This window comes from Dendrobates tinctorius, unplaced genomic scaffold (genome assembly GCF_039654945.1).
Source record: "Dendrobates tinctorius isolate UK_male_01 unplaced genomic scaffold, ASM3965494v1 ptg000024l, whole genome shotgun sequence".
NCBI lineage: Eukaryota > Metazoa > Chordata > Amphibia > Anura > Dendrobatidae > Dendrobates > Dendrobates tinctorius.
Genome location: NW_027361692.1, coordinates 7,774,784 through 7,792,520, shown reverse-complemented (window position 1 = coordinate 7,792,520; position 17,737 = coordinate 7,774,784). Strand labels below are relative to the sequence as shown.

General features: G+C 46.3%; 1 protein-coding gene across 1 annotated transcript in view; it reads left to right on the top strand.

Moving 5' to 3' along the window:
- The window catches only part of LOC141084548 (CD109 antigen-like), a 202,241-nt gene that overhangs the window by 148,029 nt on the left and 36,475 nt on the right, over positions 1-17,737 (top strand). The window contains exon 25 of the mRNA XM_073569326.1: positions 9,153-9,234. Coding sequence (XP_073425427.1) covers positions 9,153-9,234 — 82 coding nt within the window. The remainder of the gene's footprint in view (positions 1-9,152; positions 9,235-17,737) is intronic.

Here is a 17,737-nt window from a genome sequence, read left to right as displayed (position 1 = left end):
AAAATTTTACCCACAAACCCTGATCTAATTAATAGTGATAGACATAACAAAAAAAACATGAAATGAAATGGTTAACTATATGTAAACCATGTGTCATTTCATGTCAGGCAGGAGAATGATTATACAAAAGCCGGCAAATGTTTCTGCGGCTAATCTGCTATGAAGAACTGTATGAATTTGAAATATATGTATAAATGTGTCTCTATGACATGTATAAAATATATATAATATATATATATATATATATATCTAGATCTAATCATTCTTTCTTTATTTAACCGGTCTCTATGATTTTACTGTATTGGAAGAATTGTTGGTTTTTGCTAAAGGACACCGGGTGCGATTTTTATCGCAAGTCACACATCTAGTCCATTTTTAGTCCCATTTTTTCTCGCCCCCATAGACTTGCATTGTCGAATCCGATCCAAAAATCGGTGACAATCGCAGCATGCTGCGATTGTCTCGGTCCGAGGATCGGATCCGATCAAAAATCGCATGATGGGAGCTGCCCCATAGAATAACATTGGGACGAATGCAATGCGATTTCTTATCGCATTGCATTCGTCCGATTTAATCGCTAGTGTGACCCCGGCCTTAGTTTCAACATCTTAAGTAAGATGAGTATTTTTTTTTTTCAATTGTCAGTCAAATTTGAGGTAAATATGTGTAAGCAGTAAAAAGATTTGGGGGGCTGTGGGGTCATTCTACTGCCTAAGTAGGGTTATGGGGTCCATCGTACTTTGTGGCTTACTGTGAGTGCCATCGTTCGGTGTCTGTGTTGGAAGCTGTGTGTGGGAGACTGTGTGAGTGGCTGTTATGAACATCATACGGTATATGCAGGAATGTGAGGAACATCATACTGTGTGTGGGGTGCTGTGTGGTCCATCATGCTGTCTGTGGGAGGGTCATTATACTTTGTGAGAAGCAGTAGGACCATCATGCTATATGGAGGTCCATCATACAATGTTGGGGAGCTGGGGGAGTATCAGACTATGTTGGGGAGCAGTGGGGTGTGTGGGAGTCTGTGGGGACATTGTACTCTTTGGGGGGCTGTGTAGATATAATTTTGTGGGGGCAGGCTTTTGATGTACAAAGGCTGAATAACAGGGGCATATGATTTATAAAGTGTATGAAAAGCAGTAAATTATTTGGTGTTGGTTAGCTGCTAGCTGTAAGACTACATATTACAATAACATCTATTGTATCATGTTTTAGCAGTAGCACCTAATCAACAAACTTACTTATGCTCAATATTAACCCCTTAACCCCAGAGCTTTTTTCAGTTTTGTGTTTTCTTTTTTCGCTCCCCTTCTTCCCAGAGCCATAACTTTTGTATTTTTCCATCAATATGGCCATGTGAGGGCTTGTTTTCTGTGGGATGAGTTGTACTTTTGAACGGCACCATTGGTTTTACCATATCATGTACTATAAAACGTGGAAAAAATTCCAAGTGCAGTGAAATTGCAAAAAAAGTGCAATCCCTCACTTGCTAAAACTGACCTGCCATTATGATTCTCCAGGTTATTACGAGTTCACACACATCGAACATGTCTAGGTTATTTTTTATCTAAGTAGTGAAAAAAAATTCCAAACGTTGTTAAAAAAAAATTGCGCCATTTTCCAAGACCCATATCGTCTCCATTTTTGTGATCTCGGATTGGGTAAGGGCTTATTTTTTGCATGCCGAACTGACTTTTTCAATGATGCCATGATGCCATTTTGGTGCAAATATGGTCTTTCGATCGCCCATTATTGCATTTTAGGGCAGTTTCACACGTCAGTGTCTCCGGTACGTGTAGTGACAGTTTTCTCACGTACCGGAGACACTGACACACGTAGACACATTCTCAGGAATGTGTCTATGCAAATGTCAGCGTGTTTTCACGGACCGTGTGTCCATGTGCAAAACACGCTGACATGTCCGTTTTTGTGCAACAGCACGGATCACACGGACCCATACAAGTCATTGGGTCCGTGTAAACGCGTACCGCACACGGATGCTGTCCGTGTGCATTTTTAAAAGTCAAAGGGTTAACATTAAAAATAATTTTTCAAAAACACGGACAGCACACGGACGGTACACACGGACGACCTCCGTATGCACACGGACACGGATAGCTCCGGTACCGGTTTTTCCGGTACCGGAATTATCTGGATGTGTGAAACTGCCCTTAATGTCGCAGCGACCAAAAAAATGTAATTTTGGCATTTTGAATTTTTTTCTCACTACACCGTTTAGCGATCAGGTTAATCCTTTTTTTATTGATAGATCGGGTGATTCTGAACACAGAGATACCAAATATGTGTATGTTTGATTTTATTTTTATTGTTTTATTTTGAATGAAGCAAAAGGGGGATGATTTAAACTTTTATATTTTTTATGTTTTGAAAAACATTTTTTTTTTACTTTTGGCATGCTTTAATAGTATCCATGGGAGACTAGAAGCTGCCACTATCCAATCGGCACTGCTACATAGAGGCGATGAGCAGATCGCCTCTATATAGCAGATTTACTCACTTGCTATAAAAGCCGACAACTAGGTGGCGCTCATAGCAAGCCTGCACTGACAACCATAGAGGTCTCCAGGAGAACTCAGGTTGTCAATGCCGACACACCGGTAAGGCTGAGTTCACATGTGGCGTTTTTTTCGCGTTTCCGCGGCGGTTTTAACCGCCCGATTTTGCCGCGAAAAATAAGCATCCCATGCATTCCTATGGGATTCCGCAATGCTGTGCTAATGCTGCGGTTTTCACCGTGGCGGAATTGCTTTGCGGTAAAAAACGCAGCATGCTCATTAATTTGCGGAATCACGGCGATCCCGCACCCATAGGAATGCATTGTTCCGCTTACTTCCCGCATGTGGCTGTGCACACCATGCGGAAAGTAAGCAGAACATTTGCGGATGGTACCCACGGTCCGGAGGAGAGGAGACTGTCCTCTGGGGTTTGGGTACCATATCCCTGTAAGAAATAGAATTTAAAATAAAAAATATTGTTATTCTTACCTTCCGGCGTCCCGCACAGCCTTCCCGCTTCTCTCCACGCTCCCGGTCCCAGTAAGCCTTTGCGAAAATGCCCGCGATGGCGTCCGTTCTCGCGGCATCGCGAAGTCTCGCGGTAATTCGCGTGACGTCATCGCAAATTACCGCGAGACATCGCGATCCCGCGAGAACGGATGTCATCGCGGGCATTTTCGCAAAGGATTACTGGGAACGGATGCGCGGGACGTCGGAAGGTGAGAATAACACTATTTTTTATTTTTTTTTTACATTCTATCTTTTACTACTGATGCCGCATAGGCGGCCTCAGTAGTAAAAAGTTGGTCACACTTGTCAAACACTATGTTTGACGAATGTGACCAACCTGTCAATCAGTTCTCCAAGCGATGCTACAGATCGCTTGGAAACCGCTAGCATTTTGCAAGCTAAATACGCTTGCAAAATGCTAGTTTTCCGCGGGAAAATCGCAGGAATTTAAAATGCGATTTTCCCGCGGAATGGAATTCCGGAATTCTCGCGGTAATTTCCGCGAGAGTTCCGGTACGTGTGCACTTAGCCTTACCCGCAATCACGTCAGCGTTTGACAGCGGCATTTATCGCGGGTCACCAATGGGTCGGCATGACAACCGGAGGTCTCCTGCAGACCTCTATGGTTGTGAATGCTGGATTGCTATGAGCCCGATGGTCCGTGCTCATATCAAGTCAGCAATTCTGCTACATACAGGTGATCTGATCATCGCCTGTATGTAGCAGAGCTGATCAGGGTATGACAGCTTCTAGTCTCCCATGGAAACTATTGAAGCATGCCAAAAGTGAAGAATAAAATGATTTTAAAAATATAAAAAAAATAAAAGTTCTATTCACCTCACTTTCGCCCCATTCAAAATAAAACAATAAAATAAAAATCAAACACACACACATTTGATATTGCCGCATTCAGAATTGCTCGATCTATCAATATATAAAAAGAATTAACCCGATTGCTTAACCGTGTAACGAGAAAAAAATAAAACATGCCAGAATTAGTTTTTTTTGGTTTCCACAACATGGCATTAATAATGGGCGATCAAAAGATCGTATCTGCACCAAAATGGTATAAATAAAAACGTCAGCTTGGCACGCAAAAAATAAGCCCTCACCCAACCCGAGATCACGATAAATGGAGACGCTACAGGTATCGGAAAATGGCGCAATTTTTTTTTCAACAAACTTTGGATTTTTTTTCACCACTAGATTAAAAAAGAATCTTGATATGTTTGGTGCCTGGAGAATCATAATCGTAGGTCAGTTTTAGCATTTGGTGAACCTTGTAAAAAAAAAATCCAAAGAACAAGTGTGTAATTGTGCTTTTTTTTGCAATTTCACAGCAATTGGATATTTTTTCCCCGTTTTTGAGTACACGATATGGTAAAACCAATGGGGTCGTTCAAAAGTACTTGTCCTGCAAAATACAAGCCCTCACACTGCCATATTGATGGAAAAATAAAAAAAGTTATGGCTCTGGGAAGGAGGGGAGCAAAAAACAGAAACGCAAAAATGAAAAAGGGCTCCGTCTTGAACAAAATTAATTTCAGCCTATTGGTTCGGACCTCCACTACAGTCCACAAGTATGTACCCATTATGTAGTCTCCTCTTCATGGCTGTAGTTTTTAAAACACTATCACTTTTCAATAATACCACTCACAGTTAATCAATGAATATTTAGGAGAGAAGAAATTTAATTAAATGACGTGTTATAAAGGTAGAATCCCATTACAGGATTACACTTAAATTCAGAAAACTTTCTCAAATATTTTAAAGGAAGGAATTTATTGAATAATGAAAAGCTGGTTATTGATCTCCTTTAATAATAATAATAATACATTTTATTTTTATAGCGCCGACATATTCCGCAGCACTTTACATTTCAGAGGGGATTTGTACAGACAATAGACATTACAGCATAACAATAATCACATACAGTAGATTATAACAAATACCAAGAGGAAAGAGGGCCCTGCTCGCAAGCTTACAGTCTATGAGGAAAGAGGTAGACACGAAAGGTGGGTGGTAACAGTTGCCATGATTGTATGGACCAGCCATAATGTTAAGTGTGTGACAGTACAGACACAGAGGGCTAATGGATGCATAAAGCATGTGGGAACATGATGCGGGAAATCTGGTTATGGTAAAACTTTTGGCTGTGCCACACAGGGATAGATTAGGTTAATGTGTTGAGGCGATAGGCCAGTCTGAATAAATGTGTTTTCAGGGCACGCTTAAAATTGTGGGGATTAGGGACTAATCGTATTGACCTGGGAAGTGCATTCCAAAGAATTGGTGCGGCACGTGTAAAGTCTTGGAGACGGGAGTGGGAGGTTCTGACTATTGAGGATACTAACCTCAGGTCATCAACGGAGGGTGCGGGTAGGGTGGTATACTGAAACAAGGGAGGAGATGTAGGGTGGTGCTGAGCCATGGAGGGCTTTGTGGGTGAGGGTAATAAGTTTATACTGAATTCTGGAGTGGATGGGTAGCCAGTGTAATGACTGGCACAAGGTAGATGAATCGGTATAACGATTGGTGAGGAATATGATCCAGGCTGCAGCATTCAAGACAGATTGGAGAGGGGAGAGTTTGGTAAGAGGGAGACCGATTAGAAGAGAGTTACAATAGTCGAGACGAGAATGAATAAGAGAAACAGTAAGAGTTTTTGCAGAGCCAAAAGTAAGAAAAGGTCGAATTCTAGAAATGTTTTTGAGGTGCAGATGACAAGAGCGAGCCAGTGATCGAATGTGGGGGGCAAAGGAAAGCTCGGAATCAAGTATGACCCCAAGACAGCGAGCCTGTTGCTGGGGAGTAATAGTGGAGCCACACACAGAAATAGCCCTGTCGGGTATAGGTACATTAGTAGAGGGAGGAAACACCAGGAGTTCAGTCTTTGGCAGGTTCAGTTTCAGATATAGTGAGGACATGATATTAGACACAGCGTTTAGACAATCGCCGGTGTTTTCTAGAAAGGCTGGCGTGATGTCAGGAGAAGAAGCGTATAATTGGGTGTCATCAGCATAGAGATGGTACTGGAAACCAAATCTACTGATTGTTTGACCAATAGGAGCAGTGTACAAGGAGAAGAGGAGGGGGCCTAGAACCAATCCTTGGGGGACCCCAACAGTAAGGGGAAGGTGAGAGGAGGAGGAACCGGCAAAAGATACAGTAAAGGAGCGGTCAGAGAGATAGGAGGAGAACCAGGAGAGAATGGTGTCCTTGAGGCCAATGGAACAGAGCATAGTGAGGAGAGTGAGGAGGAGCTGATGATCCACAGTGTCGAATGCTGCAGAGAGATCCAAGAGAATTAGCATGGAGTAATGACCATTTGATTTAGCTGTTAGTAGATCATTAGAGACTTTAGTGAGGGCAGTTTCAGTGGAGTGTAAAGAGCGGAAACCGGATTGGAGAGGGTCGATAACAGAGTTTTCTGAGAGATTGCGGATAAGACGGGAGTGGACCAGGCGTTCCAGGAGTTTAGAGATGAAGGGAAGATTAGAGACAGGTCTATAGTTGGCGGCACAGTTTTGGTCGAGGGATGGTTTTTTAAGTAGTGGATGTATGATGGCATGCTTAAATGAGGAGGGAAAAATACCAGAAGAGAGAGAGAGAGGTTAAATATTTTAGTTAGGTGAGAGGTGACAGCAGGGGAAAGGGACTGGAGGAGATGTGACGGAAATGGGTCACTGGTGCAAGTAGTTGGGCGAGAAGATGCAAGGAGCCTGCTTACTTCTTCTTCTGTGACTGGTTCAAAATCAGAGAGTGAGCTAGATGCAGTGGGGGAGGGAGGACAGTGCATGGTATGAGGTGATTGGGAGATAATTTCCTGTCAAATCTGGTCAATTTTTTCTTTGAAGTAATTGGCCAGATCGCCAGCTCGGAGCTCCGTGGTTGGGGCCTGTACTCTTGGATTGAGTAGAGAATGAAAAGTGTCAAAGAGACGTTTCGGGTTATTGGACAGTGAGGTGATGAGGGTGTTGAAATAGGTTTGTTTGGAGAGGTGAAGGGCAGTGTTGTATGTTCTAAGCATAAACTTAAAATGGATGAAATCTTTGTGTAGATTGGATTTTCTCCACAGACGTTCAGCGCACCTGGAGCACCGCTGCAGGAAACGTGTTTGCACCGTGTGCCTGGGTTGTCGCCATCTGCGTTGTGGCGTTCTATTTATAGGGGGTGCAAATTCATCCAGGGCACTTTGAAGTGTTTCATTGTAATGCTTCAGTGCAGAATCAGGACATGAGAGGGAGGAGATAGGGGCCAATGAAGACTGCAAGTTCTTCATAAGTTTCTGGGTGTTAATGGCCTGTATGTTTCTATAAGTCTGGACAGTGGGGGTGACCTGAGCAGCCTGGCAGTTCTTTATAGAGAATGAAAGAAGATTGTGGTCAGAGAGCGGGAGAGGGGAGTTTGCAAAATCATCCACTGCACAAAGCCGAGAGAAGACCAAGTCGAGGGAGTTTCCGTCTTCCATCTCCTTTAGAACAGTGTCAGAAAATAAAGTCGATTTGGAACCAATCAAGGAACTTAAGTAGTGCACTACAGAGATGCCCTGCAGATAATAATAAAGTTGCAGATATACTGATATGAATAGTATTACTCCCATTGGCGTACCACTAGTAGTGGCAGACCATGAGACTGCTATGGTGCCTGAGAGCCAGGTGGGCTCAATGCCAGCGCCGACTCTGGGCCCCCGACCTTTCATTGCATGTTCAACAATATCGGCATCCAGGGCTACATGGAGTCATTATACAGTTTGCAGGACTATGTGGGGCCATTATACAGCTTGCAGGGCTATGTGGAGGACCATGATACAATTTGCAGGACTATGAGTGGCTAATATACAATTTGCAGGGTTGTGTGGGGGTCCTTAAACAGTCTACAAAGTTATGTTGTGCCATTTAATAAGTTTACAGGGCTATGTAAGGGCCATTATACAGTTTGCAGGGCTATGTGTGGGCCATTATACTATTTGCAGCACTAGGTGGGGTGGGAGCCTTTATGCAGTTTTCAGGACTATGTGGGCACCATTATTCTATTTGGAAGCTATGTGGGGACCAGTATTATTAGAAATTACCTTTTTCCTTCCATGTTGTGCACCCCAACCATAATGAGGTTTGGGTTTGCCGCAGATAGTAGAAGGCTCCGGTGCCCTTTTCTGGTGGCCATGGACTACCAATATGGCCAATGGACCAGGGTCCTTTGAATCTTTTTCCTCTGCTCTACATATTTGCTAAATTTTGAGTTGTATTCTAGAATCTGTGTGTGTAACATACTTCAACATACTATTGTGGCATGGTGACTGGTCATGTGATTGATGGGCGGTATGTATCGCAGAGGTGGGTGGCCCAGTGATGGAAGCCTGGGTGTGTTTTGCTCAGCAGATCTACTACTGAGGGTTTTGCTATACATTGGGAGGCTTCCAGGTGACTTGGAGAGATGGGTGGGTCCAGTCACCTACATACCCACCCAAGGAGTGTGTGCCTGAATACCCAAGATGAAGCCTGTATGTGGTTGTGTATGTTTAAGGATCTGTAGTGATGTCAGGATCACCTGACCAGTGCCTGTGAAATTACCTCTCCTGTGGGTGTGGTTAGAGGCTACCTAATGGAGCCTGTGTGTGGGGCACATGTTGCAGTACTGGCTAGTCTGAGCCAGAGGAAGGATGTCTGTGAGATACCTCCAGAATGGACGGCCTGACAACCGTGAGTAATACTGACCGGCGTCAGTAAGGAGTGTTTATTGGATACCTCTGTGGATAAGAGGCATCCGGGAACCTTTGTGGCCAACAGCAGGTAACGGACAGGAATCCGTGTTATGCTGACCAGGGTCTGTGAGAAAGTGTTTAGGCTATAGATCCTGCGTGCTTGACATGGCACAGCCTGTGCGCCCACAGGTCTGTGAGAGCGGAGCTCTACTATGGACATTGAAGATTTGTCTGTTTGATTTTGTAAGACTGTTTGCCTTTTGTTAATGTTTCAATGGTTTATGGAGAAAATAAACATAGACTGTTTTAAGTGAAAGATCGTTCAATTGTGCCTGAATATCGCTGCCAAGTGAGTACACCCCAACCCGCTTGTGATCGCTACGTCACACTATTTAAAACCTCTGCATATATTTTACCCACAGGCTATCAAAACGAGATGAATTACAAGAGATATGATGGTTCTTTTAGTGCTTTTGGAAACTCTGATAGTTTTGGAAGTACCTGGTGAGCATTATTTACTTTAAATATTACAAGGAATTATATTTTTAAATGTATTTTAATTCATCCATATCCAAGGACAAGACAATTTTAGATAAAATATTTTCAGGTGCTGAACATTTTTGTCACACTGGCGCCTTGGCTGGTTGGCGCGAGGGGGTTGTGGTCTCACTGTGCCACAAACCAGACTACCCTGGATGGGGCGTGACGCCTGTTTCACACTTCCGTTTTTGTGTCCGCCAAACGGATCCGTTTCCGTTTTTTTGACGGAAACTGATGCAAACGGATCCGTTTTTTAAAAACGGATCCGTTTTTTTGACGGATCCGCGGTAACCACTAATGGAAGTCTATGGGACAAAAAAAACGGATCCTGCAAAAAAATGGCGGATCCGATTTTTTAAAGGAAACCAACGGATTTTGACGGATTTGAAAAAACGGAAGTGTGAAACAGGCCAAGACAGCTACCTCGGTCTTCGCTGGAGCCTCTGATGGTGAGGTCAGGCTTGTGCGGCAGGTAGCTGCCAGGTGCCCCTCCAGGGTGGTGCCTGGCTGTGGCTGCTGATCCCAATGGGGGACAGAACGCTTGGACAGGTGTGACTGACAGGCAGGCAGGTGAGCACGGCAGCCATGGCTGGTACCCAGGGCAGGCAGGCACCGCTGGTACCCAGGGAAGGCAAGCATGGCTGGTACCCAGGGCAGGCAGGCACGGCTGGTACCCAGGGCAGGCAGGCACGGCTGGTACCCAGGGCAGGCAGGCATGGCTGAGACACAGGGCAGGCAGGCACGGCTGAGACACAGGGCAGGCAGGCACGGCTGAGATGCAGGCAGGCACGGCTAAGACACTGGGCAGGGAGGCATAGCTGAGACACAGGGCAGGGATGCAGGCACGGCTGAGACACAGGGCAGGAAGGAGTGGTGTATGGAATAGGTAGGGTTCTGTTCACACAGTAGGTGCAGGTACTGGTACTGGCAGGAAGGAATGATGTATGAAGGAACAAGTAGAGACCTGTACACACAGCAGGTGCAGGTACTGGTAGAAAGGAATGGTGTAAGAAGGAACAGGTAGAGACCTGTTCAGACAGGAGGAGAACCGCAAGACTGCGGAGAGGAGCTACAATATGCAGCAAGAGGTTCCTCAGCAGCGGAAGCGGGGTACAGGCAGAACCGCAGAAGTGCAGAGCATAAGCAGAGCTGCAATAGTATGGAGCAGACAGAGTCACGAGGGTATGGAGCAGGCAGAGCAGCAAGAGTGTGGAGCATAAGCAGAGCCGCAAGAGTGCGGAACACAAGCAGAGCCGCAAGAGTGCAGAGCACAGGCAGAGCCACAAGAGTACGGGGCAGGCAGAGTCACGAGTACGGAGCACAGGCAGAGTCACAAGAGTGCGGAGCACAGGCAGACAAAGAGGACACCAGGATAGACACAGCAGGGAAAGGAGCCAGAGACAAGGAGACCGAAAGACAGAGGTAGGAAACAGTTCGGACAAGGTGACAGTGCAAGACAAGGTACTGGAACAAAGACACAGGGACCAGGATATTCTGCCTCCTGGAGGGCGGCAAGGAAAAGTATGAGACAAGGTCAGGAGCAATAGCACAAAGACCAGGATATTTCGCCTCCTGAAGGGCGGAAAGACAGGCACAGACACAGGACTAGGAATCAAGCCTCCAGAGAAGGCGAAACATAGGACATGACCTGACTTACTCAGCAGCAAGACACTAACTGATTTAAAGCTTTGCTCAGGCAGTACCACCGGGTGGAGCTGCCATAAATACTAGAGGCCTCTTGGTAATTGGCCAGGGACACATAAGACAGGTGCACCCTGATTCCATAAGAACCAGAGAGTTCTGGCGCCGCCCCCCTATGCACACAGCCAGGAAGCATTCAGAGAGCAGGCAGGAAGCAAGAGGCACACATGGAGCCGGCAGCAGACAGAACAAACAGCAAGACCTGGAGCAGCGAGTAAGTTGGTGTGTAGTGAATGGGAGGCCATGCAGTGATGCCGTCAGGGTTGTTACAATTTTGTTCTAGATGCTCATAAAAATGAGTGTGATAATGGCCGTAACCTGGTGGCGGCTCTGAAGCTTAGAAAGCTGGCACACGTACCATGCCTGGCTAACATGCTCAACTTAGTGGTTCAGCACTTTCTGAAAACTTACCCAGATTTGCCTCAGCTACTTGTGAAGCACCACGTGTGCGCCCTCACAAGTCACCTGCAGCTGCCATCAGTCTGCCAGTGGTGCAGCAGCGCTTACAAGTGCCACTTCATTGACTGATTTGTGACCTGCTGAGGCGCTGGAACTAAAGATTGCACATGATGGCAAGGCTTTGTGAGCCGCAGAGGGCAGTAGTTGATTACCAGTTACAACATGCTGGTCGGTATTCTGCTTAGCCTCCACACATAACAACCGACGAGTAGACATTAATGTCTGACATCTGTGCAGTGCACAACTTTGAGGAATAAACCAAGATGGTGAGTGGCAATGACAACATAATCAGCATGATCATCCCACTTCTGTGTCTACTCAAACAGTCATGGCTCAAAATGAAAGAGGAAGCTTTCTATGCGGACCAGATGGCGACAGCGGAAGAAAGTAAAGAGGGTGATACTACCCAGCCCAGCCTCATCTCTTCTCAACATGAATTAGATGATAATCAGGAGGAGGAACAGCAGATAGTTGCCTGTACTACAGAGGGTAATACCAACACCAGCTTCTTGTCTGTTCAGTTTGGATGGCCTGAAGAGGAGGATATGCAGGTGGAAGAGGAGATGGAGAGTCATCTTCCTGGTGTCAGGAACACCGCACTGCACTTGCTCACTGAGCCAGTGCGCGTGTCCTGAGTACAAAAACAGTGCTCAAAGATACCTGTGGAGCGGGACAGCAGAGGTGATGATGCGTGCTTCAGACTATCAGGACCTGAAGCACGTGACTGCTGGGGGCGTGACCTAAGCTCCACAGAGCTAGGAGCTGCAGGGAAACTCCTAGAAAGGTAACTACGGGACAAGTTACCAAGGGGCATAGACAGAGGCAGAAACCAGATCAAGCCGCGGTCAAAGCATGAGATAGCAGGACAGTACCAAAGGGTTAGACAGAGCGAATAGTCAGGACGTAGCAATAGATCAGAAAACCAGAACGGGCAATGGACGGTACAATAGGGACAAACTGTGACGGAGTAACAATAGCCAAGCCAGGAGGTCAGAACCGGAGAAGACAATAGTACCAAAACAAGAGACGGAGTTCAGAGTGAGGGGACAGACCGGGTCATACACGGGAATCAAACAAGCAATGCAGTATCCACGCACACCAGGGGGGTCAGACACACAGCCAGAATAACAGTATAGCTGACAGGGAATCCTAGTCTAGAGTGAGTATAAATACCCCTCCCAGATCCAAAGAGAGGCCGGCAAAAGTTAACCCTGTGAGAACAGGGCATTAACCATGTCCTAACCATGACAGTACCCCCCCTCTTAATGGGGAGCCACTGGACCCCCAGGTTTCTCAGGGTATCTGGCATGAAAAGCCCGCACCAGTCGATCAGCATGCACCGAACTGGCCGGCACCCATGACCGATCCTCAATGAATATCCCTTCCAATGAATAAGGTACTGAAGTCTCCGGCGCACCCACCGTGAATCAAAGATGCGCCCTACCTCATACTCCAGTTGACCCTCTACCAACACTGGTGGAGCCACGGATGAGGGATCTTCTCTAACTGTCCCCACAGGTTTTAATAGCGACCTGTGGAAGACGTTAGAGATTTTGAAGGAGGTGGGCAACTGTAATCTGTATGCCACCGGGTTGATCACCTCTACAATCTTGAAAGGGCCAATAAATTTGGGGCCCAACTTCATAGAGGGTATTTTAAGTTTGATGTTACGGCTGGACAACCAGACTTTTTCCCCCACTGTCAACGCAGGAACCACCCCCCTCCTCCTGTCCGCAAAATGTTTAAACTTCTTCTGGGCTTTGGAGATGTTCCCCTGCACCTCCTTCCAGAGGGTTTTTAACTGTTGTACCATCCCTTCGGCACAAGGGCAATCCGAATCCATACAGGAAAATTCCCCAAACTGCGGAACAAACCCATAATTGACCTGAAAGGGAGACTTTCCGGTAGATTGATTAATCCGACAGTTGAATGCAAATTATGCCATGGGTAATACCTCACACCAGTCTTCCTGTCTGGAGGAGGCCAGGCATCTCAGAATCTGCTACAATGACTGGTTGGTGCGTTCAGTTTGTACGTTGGTTTCCGGGTGATAGGCAGAGGAGAATGACAACATGACCCCCAACTTCATACAAAACTCTCTACAAAACCTGGCCACAAATTGCACACCCCTGTCCGACACCACATTCACAGGCACTCCATGCAGCCGGACAAGCGGGCCATGGTTTCAGCAGATTGTAATACAGGTAATGGCACAAAGTGGGCTTGCTTAGAAAATCTATCAACCACTACCCATACCACTGAGTTGCCCTTGGAAGATGGAAGATTAGTGATAAAGTCCATGGACAGGTGTGTCCATGGTTTATCCGGAATTGGCAAAGGCACCAACTCCCTGGCTGGCAGGACCTGAGAGCTTTAAGAGCGAGCACACACCCCGCAAGTATTCACAAACCTTTTTATATCAGTACCATAGAGGGCCACCAAAAACCCCTAGCTGCTGCCCCCTGGGTAGCTGCAATACCAGGGTGTGCACTTAACACAGAATCATGAAATTCTTGAAGGAGTGTGAGACGGAATTGTTCGGGTACAAACACTTTACCTGGGGGTTTATTCCTGGGAGCTTGTGCTTGTGCTTCCAGAATCTCTCTCTGTAACTCAGAGGAGATTTCGGCTACAACCACTCCCGGTGGAAGAATGGAGGAAGGAGGTTCTGGAGGGGACACAGAATCAAAACTTCGGGATAAGGCATTCGCCTTTACATTTTTAGACCCTGGTCGGAACGTGATGGTAAAATGAAATCGAGAAAAAAAAAAGTGCCCACCGAGCCTGTCTGGGGATCAATCTCTTAGCAGACTCTATATAGGCCAGGTTTTTATGATCAGTGATGACCGTAATGGGATGAGCGGCCCCCTCCAAAAAATGCCTCCATTCTTCGAAGGCCAATTTAACTGCTAACAATTCCCTGTTACCGACATCATAGTTTCTCTCGGCCAAAGAGAACTTCTTAGAGAAAAAGGCACAGGGTTTGAGGTTAGTCAGGGTAGGGGGGCCCTGTGACAATACTGCCCCCACCCCCACCTCCGAAGCGTCAACCTCGACGATAAAAGGTCTTGACGAATCGGGATGTACTAACACAGGGGCTGTAGTAAAACACTTCTTTAATGTAAGGAAGGAATTTTTTGTGGCCACGGACCAATTTTTTACATCTGCCCCTTTAAGAGTGAGGTCCGTGAAGGGTTTCACGACCTGCGAGAACCCATTAGTCAACTTCCTATAATAATTACCCAAGCCCAGAAATCGCTGCAACCCCTTCAGGTCATGAGGCTGCACCCAATCTGTAATGGCCTGAACCTTCCCTGGATCCATGCGGAATCCCTCCCTGGATACAATTGCACCCAGAAAAGATAGCTCTTGCATAAAAAATGAGCACTTCTCCAGCTTAGCATACAAATGGTTCTCCTGGAGTCTCATAAGAACCGTACATAGATGGTGTAAGTGTGACTGACTGTCTTCAGAGTAAATCAAGATGTCATCCAGGTAAATGACTACATAACGTCCAATCAAGTCAGAAAAAACAACATTAATAAAGTTCTGAAAAACAGCAGGAGCATTAGTGAGGCCCAAGTGCATAACCAGGTTTTCAAACAGCCCCTCAGTTGTCAGGAATGCTGTTTTCCATTCGTCCCCCTCCCGGATCCTTAAAAGGTTATAAGCCCCTCGTAGATCGAGCTTAGAAAACCATTTGGCCCCCGTGAGTTGGTTGCATAGATCAGAAATCAACGGGAGAGGGTACGTGTTCTTAACAGGAATTTTGTTCAGTTCCCGAAAGTCGAGGCACGTTCGCAACCCACCATCTTTTTTTCGCTACAAAGAAAACCTCCGCTGTCACGGGTGAGACCGAGGGCCGAATATCCCCCTTGCGAAGGCTTTCTTTGATGTACTCTTTCATAGCTTGCCGCTCAGGCCCAGACAAATTAAACAAACGAGCCTTGGGTAATTTGGCTCCAGGTACTAAATCGATAGCACAATCATATGGTCTATGTAGTGGGAGCGCCTCAGCCTCGCTTTCGGAAAACACATCTTCAAAGTCTATCAGGTACTCCGGAATACCCTCCAGACCGACAGATGACTCAGATACAGATTTTATCGGATTGACAAAAGGAACTGAGTTACAATACAGACCATTATCATTACATCCCCATCGGGTGATCTCCCCCTTCACCCAATCAATAAGAGGATTGTGGCGTTGCAACCAGGGCATTCCCAATACCAGTCCTGCAGGCAGATTGTTCATAATGAAACAACTTAAATTTTCCACATGAGTGGAACCCACTTTCATAGAAAAAACTTCAGACATAAAACAAATTCCATCCCGGGTAAGAGGGGATGAATCCACAGCCACAATTTTAACAGGGTCTTTTAACCTGACTGTCCCTATCTTATTAAGAGTCACAAATTGGGCATCAATCAGATTAATGGAGGAACCACAGTCAACAAAGGCGGTGGTCATAACAGGACCGCCAGCAAGTTCCAATTCAACCTGGAGCACCATTTTTGTACATGAGAAAAAATGTACCTGGGAGTCTGGACAACCTCGATTGTTGCCCAGACTCAGTCGTTTCTCTGAAGAAGGACAGGAGGGGCAATTCCTTTTCCAATGTCCAGAGGCTCCACAGTAAAAGCATAGTAGATTGTCTCTACGGTGCCTTCTCTCTTTCTCCTTATTCGAGACTGACCCAACCTCCATGGGCTCAGATACAGGTGCAGTGTCACACAATTTGGGGTACAAGGGAGACTCTTGTTGCATCATTCCTCTAGCACGGAGTCTCCGGTCCATACGGACTGCCTGCATCATGGCGTCCTCCAGGGTATCAGGAGGAGGATGTAATGCCAGAGCATCCAGCAGACGGTCAGACAGGCCCCTGCGGAACAACCCCCTCAGGGCGGTGTCATTCCATGATACTTTGGACGTCCAATGTCTAAACTCTGAGCAGAACCATTCAGCAGAGTGCCTCCCCTGTGTCACACTCATCACCATATCCTCTGCCAGACGCACTCTATCAGGCTCATCATAAATGTGCCCCAGAGCCTCAAAGAACAAATTCACAGACATATGTTCAGGAGCAGAGGAAGAGAGAGAGAAAGACCATGCCTGTGGAGCCCGAAGTAGGGAAATGACGACCCCCACCCTCTGGAACTCATCCCCGGAGGAGCAGGGCCTCAGAGGAAAAAAAAGCTTGCATCCTTCTCTGAATGACTTGAACTCCCTTTTATCCCCTGAGAAAGGGTCTGTCAATTTGACCGGAGATTCGGGGGATGCCAATAACATCTTTATCTCCAGCACTCGGAGCCCCTGCAGCGACAGCCCCCTGCACAGTATCCGCCAACTGTTGCTGGGTATGGGCTATCGAGCACTGTTCCACATTAAGTTTGTGGAACATTTGGGTCAGGTGCTTGACCTGATCAGCCAAAGCTTGTATGGGATCCATGAGGATAACACTTTTTTTTCTTCCTTCAGAGGAAAAAAAAACTGAAGTGGTCAGCTATAATGTCAGGAACACCGCACTGCACTTGCTCTCTGAGCCAGTGTGCGTGTCTTAAGTACAAAAACAGTGCTCAAAGATACCTGTGGAGCAGGCCAGCAGCGGTGACGATGCGTGCTTCAGACTATCAGGACCTGAAGAACGTGACTGCTGGGGGCGTGACCTAAGCTCCACAGAGCTAGGAGCTGCAGGGAAACTCCTAGAATGGTAACTACGGTACAAGTTACCAAGGGGCATAGACAGAGACAGAAACCAGATCAAGCCGGGGTCAAAGCACGAGATAGCAGGACAGTACCAAAGGGTTAGGCCTCTTTCACACTTCCGTTTTTTACAATCAGTCAAAATCCGCCAGGTTTTGAAAAAAACGGATCCGCAATTTTTTTTGCGGATCCGTTTTTTTCGCCATTGACTTTCATTATTGGCGGATTTTGACGGATTGCCGTCCGTTGCATCCGTTTTTGTGCGGATCCGCCATAATGTTTCTGTCCGTCAACATCCTCAAAGATTTCCAAACGGAGCTTGCAACGTTTTTTTTGGCCGGCGGATCCTCCAGACACTGATTTAACCCGAAATTCTGTCTGGGTGCCGGACAAAAAAAAAAAAATTCTCTCTCTCTCTCTCAGCGGTTCCTTTAAATTTCCTCATTTTGCGGATCCATCAAAAAACGGATCCTGTGGCATCCGTTCACATCAGTTAAGAACGGATCCGCTTGTCTGCCTTTTTGGCGGATTTTAACTGACACAGAAAACTGAAGTGTGAAAGAGGCCTTAGACAGAGCGAATAGTCAGGACGTAGCAATAGATCAG